General features: G+C 34.2%; 1 protein-coding gene across 1 annotated transcript; it reads left to right on the forward strand.

Moving 5' to 3' along the window:
* Nucleotides 1-6: 6 nt before the first annotated feature.
* On the forward strand, nucleotides 7-5,824 carry LOC138314058 (uncharacterized). The gene is made up of 11 exons (XM_069254255.1): nucleotides 7-119; nucleotides 1,885-1,975; nucleotides 2,145-2,420; nucleotides 2,553-2,685; nucleotides 2,825-2,989; nucleotides 3,176-3,355; nucleotides 3,554-3,823; nucleotides 4,172-4,244; nucleotides 4,376-4,720; nucleotides 4,919-5,185; nucleotides 5,387-5,824. Exons 1-10 carry the CDS (start codon nucleotides 14-16, stop codon nucleotides 5,182-5,184), a joined length of 1,905 nt encoding a protein of 634 aa, XP_069110356.1. The 5' UTR covers nucleotides 7-13; the 3' UTR covers nucleotide 5,185; nucleotides 5,387-5,824.
* Nucleotides 5,825-6,945: the final 1,121 nt, after the last annotated feature.

Genomic DNA, 6,945 nt, shown 5'->3' on the forward strand with positions numbered 1-6,945 from the left:
AATCATTATCAAAATGGGATCCGAACGCTGTATAGAGTGCTCACGGAAAGTTACGCCAAGACAACATAGGCTTCAATGCGACACATGTGACTTATGGCAGCACAGAATATGCAATACAGGTACGTAAATATTTAAATGATGTTTCGCCGCTGACAAATGGTATTTTATCTCTATCAAAAACAGGAGCAGGCCAAATAGTATTTTTCTGCAGTTGCAAAAGTTACTTACTTCACACCATTACCACGATTGAAAAAGTTTGAGCTTCTAATTTTACTTCAGGATACACTGTAAAATATAAAAAAAATAATAATAAATTGCATCACCAAAAAACTTTTATCCTGGTTTAAAAATCATCTAATGGACAGGAAACTTCAAACTGGTTTTACTTGAATGTGGTCGATTTGATGAAATAAGACGAAGCTACTTTCACTCATTAGATTTCAATGTTACTTTCAATCTTTATCTACAACTGATAATAAATCAATATTCTTAGCCGTACAGCACTTCAAACGGGCAGATTTGCTTCCGTTGAAAAATAATATGTTAGATATTACACCCCACAAATTCCATTCGAGTTTAAACTTTTTATATATTAACTATGTACGGTGGCTGGGAGCGGACATGAAATAAATAAAATTATTGCGTGGGAACGAAATACTATTGCGTGGGAACGAAATACTATTGCGTGGGAACGAAATATTATTGCGTGCGAACGAAATACTATTGCGTGCGAACGAAATATTATTGCGTTCGAACGAAATATTATTGCGTTCGAACGAAATAATTATTGCGTGCGAACGAAATAACTATTGAACTCATTATCATACTTGGATGATATGACAGTAATCATGCCACCGTAGTAATATAATTAAGATATGGCCTACAACTTATGAAACGGCACCTTATCTAAAAAAGATGTTTGCCTTATTTTTAATGATTTAAAGTCTTGTTTATTGTATTATACTTTATATATCTAATGAAATACACGTACCTATGATGGCGTACAGGGGACACTATACATGTCTATAATTGTATCTATCTTGTACGTACAGCATATATATATATATATATATATTATCTTGTACATATGAACAACTTAGTATATAAACTTGTACGTACAAGATACTGTAATAATTTGTAAGATATGAAGTTGTACGTACAAGATAATAATTTGTAGGTACAAGATACTAGGTTGTACGTACATGATACAACGATGTACGTACAGACGTACAAGATAAGTGTTTGTGCATACGTACGTACAAATGTACACGATACTGTAACAATAGATACTAAAAAGATACTAAGCAATAATATTTCGTTCGAACGCAATAATATTTCGTTCCCACGCAATAATTTTATTTATTTCATGTCCGCTCCCAGCCACCGTAACTATCAGTATCTATTATCAAACGTTAATGCGAGTAAATGAGTAAGAATGGTGTTATCGTGCTCCAAAGTTATCACTTGCTGTTAATATACATGTCGGCGGCGGAGTATCTTTACTTAGTAGCTATCTGATATGTTAGTTCTATTAAAGAAGTATACTTGCAAGAGAATTTGATTTGATTTATTGCAAAATATATAAGGTATTAAGTTGTATTTATTTATTTTTTTATAAATTATTTTTATGGTTATGTTATATATTCCGGTTTCAAAAATTCAAATTAGAAATATATTACATATGATATGTTTTTATAAAATTTGCTATCTAACTTTAATTACAAATTATCTTAATATTAATATTTCATAGAAGCGTTTTACCGCCACGAAAGACACGTACACATTATATATTGAGAGAAAATTTTGGTATATTTAGAATAATACTTTGTGCATGATTTTTACTTACATAGTATAACTTGGCTAACACATTTATTTGTTTATTAGGAATTTCAGTCAATGAATACAGACAGATGATGAAGTCGCAAGACTCGACTTTTACATGTTCCAGTTGCAAAGAACGAGAAGAGACACTCAGGTATTTGATATATTTTGTAAAGTAAAAAAAAAATAGCAATAATATTTATACCTGGAAGCCAGATACCTACTTGTACTGTACACATTATGTAAGCATATTCAGAACTTGTGTGGTACACCATATAAAGAAGGTATGTTGAAAACTAATTTTTAACAATTTGCTATTTCAGTGGTAGAGCCGACTCAACGCATCTTTCTGTTGAGTCCACTAACAGCTCAGCAGTAGCGATAGAGTATGGGGAGTTTGATGTTTCGGTCATTCCACACCGTTCATCAAGTGGGTCCATCCAGCTCAACTCTACCTTTACCATCTCATCAGCAGCCGATGATGACACATCTGGTCTTATCACAGATAAGACATTTGATGCCAACAAGGAAATAAATCTTACAGCTAGCTTTGATGTTTCACGGCGAACAAATGATGACCCGTCGGAGGTTATCGAAAGGTGCACTTCATCTATGATTTTCTATTATAAATGGATATTGCGTAAATTCAATTTTCATCAAATTCAAATGATACACTTATAAATATACCAACAAGAACAATCTAATGGCTAATTTATTATCCATTCCTTTAGATCCATCACGGACCCGGACCTTCCGGATGAAATTTTGCCAGAAGCCGCAGTCACCTATTCGATCGTGGAGAATGGATCACAGAGAAATCAAAGAAAGCTCGTCAGCAGCGATGGTTACGAGTATACCAAAAAGGTACTTTAAAGTTAAAGTTGTTTACAGATAAGTTAAAATAAAAATAAAAAAAAAAATATTTAAAAAAAACACCACGTGTATGCCTGTTGTACACCACATTTAAACTATCTTAATTGTGTCTTTTCTTATTTCTTCACAGTGCAGCAAGGGCGATTTCACATACTGGCGTTGTGCAAAGCGCAGCAAATCCGTGAACTGTCCAGCAACTGTTTCACAGAAAGGAGACAACTACAAGGAGAATTCCAGGCAGCATATTCACGGTTCAGACAAAGGAGCATTGAAGAAAGCTATAGTAAGAAAGGAGGTAAGTAATTTAAGAAAACCACAGGAGTTCATGCACATATATGTAATATGATTAGATTAAGAATAAATTAAAGACCTCGTTGTCTTCTAAAATAGTATCTCTAGACATTATTAGTGTGTCGAAATTACCGTCATTCTGAATCGTCAATACTTAAACTAAGTCAGGAATCGATTCTATTAATTGTAGGTGAAAGCAGCTGCCCGTCGAGACATAACCAAGACAGCACGGCGAATCGTAGAGGATGTGATGTTAGACAATATCGAGGAGGCAGACCACCAACTTCCTAAAGTCAACAACCTACGCAGGATGGCAAATCAAGTCCGAGAAGATCTTCGACCACAAGAACCGAAAGACCTTGACTTTGAGGTGAATGTAATTGCAAAATCCATGTAAACTGCAGGGTTATAATGAATTATTTCCCAAATAACCAAAACTTTGCATTGATATTCCATTAAATACCAATATACAATCAAGCTATAAACACCACATGCGATACGAATATGTATAAAATGTATAGAATGTGATAACTTGTGTAAAAGTATTATTATATATATTTTATATTAGGTTGACGTAGAGTTTCTACAATGTGGAGATTTCCTCATCGGAGACCTTCGCGTCGATGACCAGAGACATTTGATTTTTGCCACTCCACAGCAGCTACAGATTTTAAAGCATGCGCGTCGACTTTTCTGTGATGGGACCTTTAAAATCACACCCGAGCCCTTTGTGCAGACTTGGTCTATCCATGCCTTCATTAACAGAGGCGATAGCTACAAGCAGGTCCCGCTCGTATTCTGTTTAATGTCACGCAGAAAGACATCTGATTATGTTGCGGTAAGTAATTTTGATAGTAAAATGTTTGTTTGTTTGTTTGATTAATTAAAATATATTTAATAAGGTTTTTTTTATAAGTATATTCATGTTGTGTCTTCTTGTATAGTGGAACTGTTGCCCTTTTTATAGTGCTATATCACTGAACCATGCCACCGAAGACACCAAGCAACACACCGCACCCGGTCACATTATATTTTCAACGAAACTTTCAATAAAAATCTAAAACGAAGAGAATAAAATTACAAATCAAAAATAGTAAATGAACCTGACCATCATCAAAGAGAAATGATAACAACTTGTTTATATCTTATACCGATGCATGATTCATAATCCATCTCTTTTCTCCAGATTTTTGAACGACTGGTAGAAGTTATTGACGGCGACCTTGCTGTGCAGGCCTTCGTTGCCGACTTTGAGAAAGGTAACCTGATGCAAATTGTACAGATACGGAACAAATCACTGGTGATTTAATATTGTTATTTGGAACAGGCAACAAAACATACAGATAATGGAATAGTCAATTTTATGGAGGTTTTTTTCTCATACTTTCAGGTGCATGGAAAGCAATTCGGCGTATATTCACAACATCCACTATCAAGGGCTGTGCTTTCCATTTCAACCAAGCCTTATTCAGGAAGGTGCAGAACCTAGGGTTGAAGACATCTTACAGTCAACGTGGATGTGAATATAGATATATCAGACAATTGATGGCGCTTCCATTTTTACCCTCCACTGACATCCTTCCAGCGTTTGATCAGCTTGCAGGCCGTGCAACATCACCGCAGCTTGTAGAACTGGTGAATTACATAGAAAACACATGGATGTCCAACCCAGTCTGGCTTCCCCGGAATTGGTCCATTTTCCAACACACTATCCGGACTAACAACGATATAGAAGGTATTTACCAATCATAGAATCATTGGATGATTCTCTAAGTTGATGCTGTGAAAAAAAATTGAAATATACATTATACAAGTTGATGCTAGTAAAAAGATGCTAACGAATCCAACAACTATAGTGTTTATTTTTGATACTATATAAAAGCATTTATTCATTTTTTAAACATACGGTTGTTGGTATTTTTTTTTCTTTTAGGGTGGCATACGCGAATCAATAAGGACCTGGGTAGAGCGCATCCATCTTTTTACATCGTTGTCCCAGCTCTCAGGAGGGAAGCAGACCTAGTGACACTGACTTATCGCCTGGTTTCGGAGGAGCAGATGCTACGTGACCAGAGGGCGAGACGAAAGGAAGCTGAGGGAAAATTGCACTACATGTGGCAGGAATACCTCGACGGACACATCACTGCATCCAACCTGTTATCAAACTGTGCCAAACACTACGGACCAGTTCGAGACTGAGGTAATTGATTGACCTAAAATTGACCTAAACTCAAGTTGCTTTAATTTATATAAGGGCTATTAAAATGAAAATACATAGATGAACTCTTCTATATTCAGGGAGGTTTTTCATAATTAAAATGGCAAATGATGATAAAATTCAAAAGTCAATTTGAATATTTCGTAATGTATATTAATCATTACCTGTTTTTCTTTTCTGCAGATGTATTCCATGGAGAGACGGTTGCATTAGATGTACTATAATACAATACATGTAACATAAAAATACATGTATTGTCACTAGTAAATGCTAAAGTGCGCGCATTCTTGAAAGTACATGTCGGTCACGTTGACTTTGTTATAATGACTTTTAATTCTTGTGGAAATTACAAGAGCCGTTATTGCTGTAAAGTATTAATTTACATTTATTTAAACTGTTTGTAATCTAATAAATGTACATGTATATGAAAGTTTACTAATAAATTTACTGGTGCTGATGTCGTTTTACTTGCATAATGACCATTATGTGACTTTATGTCAGTTGTAAACATATTATGCGTCGCGCATAACTTTACTATCAATCAGGCTTACAGGTACACAATTGTTACACCTTTTTGCTATAAGGTAATTTGCATTGTAATAAAAAAATACATATATCGAATTTATTGTGTTATTCATTTATTAATAGACATGTATATTTTTGAAATATTTAGAGATATTTCATATTTTCGAAATATCTAGAGATATTACAAGTGATATATACTAAGACAACAATACATCGTTGACTTGTATATATATCTACATATAGCAAACGTGATGTTGATATACATATACGGACAAGAAGGACGGATGGATATAAGAATATGCAACGTTTGTTGACTTGACTACAATTTATATACATGTATTGTCATAACTACATGTACCTATGATGTCAAGTAATATAATAGCGTTGTCATATAACTAGTGTACTAAATTATAGGTAACCTCAAATGTGTGATACTATCACCAACAACATAAATTATATGAATTATTATATATATATATATATATTACAATTAGACGACGTGTAATTGTAATAGTAGTATACATTTGTAATACACACTTGTATTACGATATAATTTTATGAAATGGCCAGTTATGTTATAAACATAGTTTAGTCATATAGAATATACTTGTAAATCTGACAAAACCGTACGAAAACTGACGTGTAAAACACAATTAAGGTTCTTGGAATATTACAGCTAAACTACTTCAGGCTACATATAATGTGCACATTTATCACTGTATTGTTTACGAAATGAAAATGAAAAGTATAGAAAATTCTGTGATCATATCTTATATAGATCTTTAAAATAAATCTATATGATATGTTTCGCTCACAAGACATGCTTTTATAACATAATAAGACAAATAGATATCTACCTGTAGCTAGGCCCTACGCACAATATTTAACCGTTTACTCGATTAGGTCATGTAGAACGGGTGTCCGTATTTCTCCATTTTACTTGGTTTTTCGCGGAGGCGAAATATGGACACCCGCTATGTAAGTGTGGAAGACATATACACAGTTATAATACATCTGTAAAAGTAATACGCAATATACAATATTTATGTAGTCCGAGTCTGTATAGGCCGAGTATGTAATGGTCCGAGTTCGCAATGGTCCGACTTCGGTATGGTCCGAGATCCGATTGAGATTCCTCCTCTAGACTGTTTTATATTCGGACGTTTGATAGATGTCTCTCGTCGGAATCCCTACTCGAGCCTTCTAAACTTTATTCT

Source organism: Argopecten irradians, unplaced genomic scaffold (assembly GCF_041381155.1).
Source record: "Argopecten irradians isolate NY unplaced genomic scaffold, Ai_NY scaffold_1273, whole genome shotgun sequence".
Classification (NCBI taxonomy): Eukaryota; Metazoa; Mollusca; class Bivalvia; order Pectinida; family Pectinidae; genus Argopecten; species Argopecten irradians.

Coding starts and splice junctions, on each gene's coding strand:
- LOC138314058 (XM_069254255.1), top strand. CDS start 14: ATGGGATCCGAACGCTGTATAGAGTGCTCACGGAAAGTTACGCCAAGA. Junction 120..1,884: donor GCACAGAATATGCAATACAG/GTACGTAAATAT, acceptor TTTGTTTATTAG/GAATTTCAGTCAATGAATAC. Junction 3,824..4,171: donor AGACATCTGATTATGTTGCG/GTAAGTAATTTT, acceptor TCTTTTCTCCAG/ATTTTTGAACGACTGGTAGA.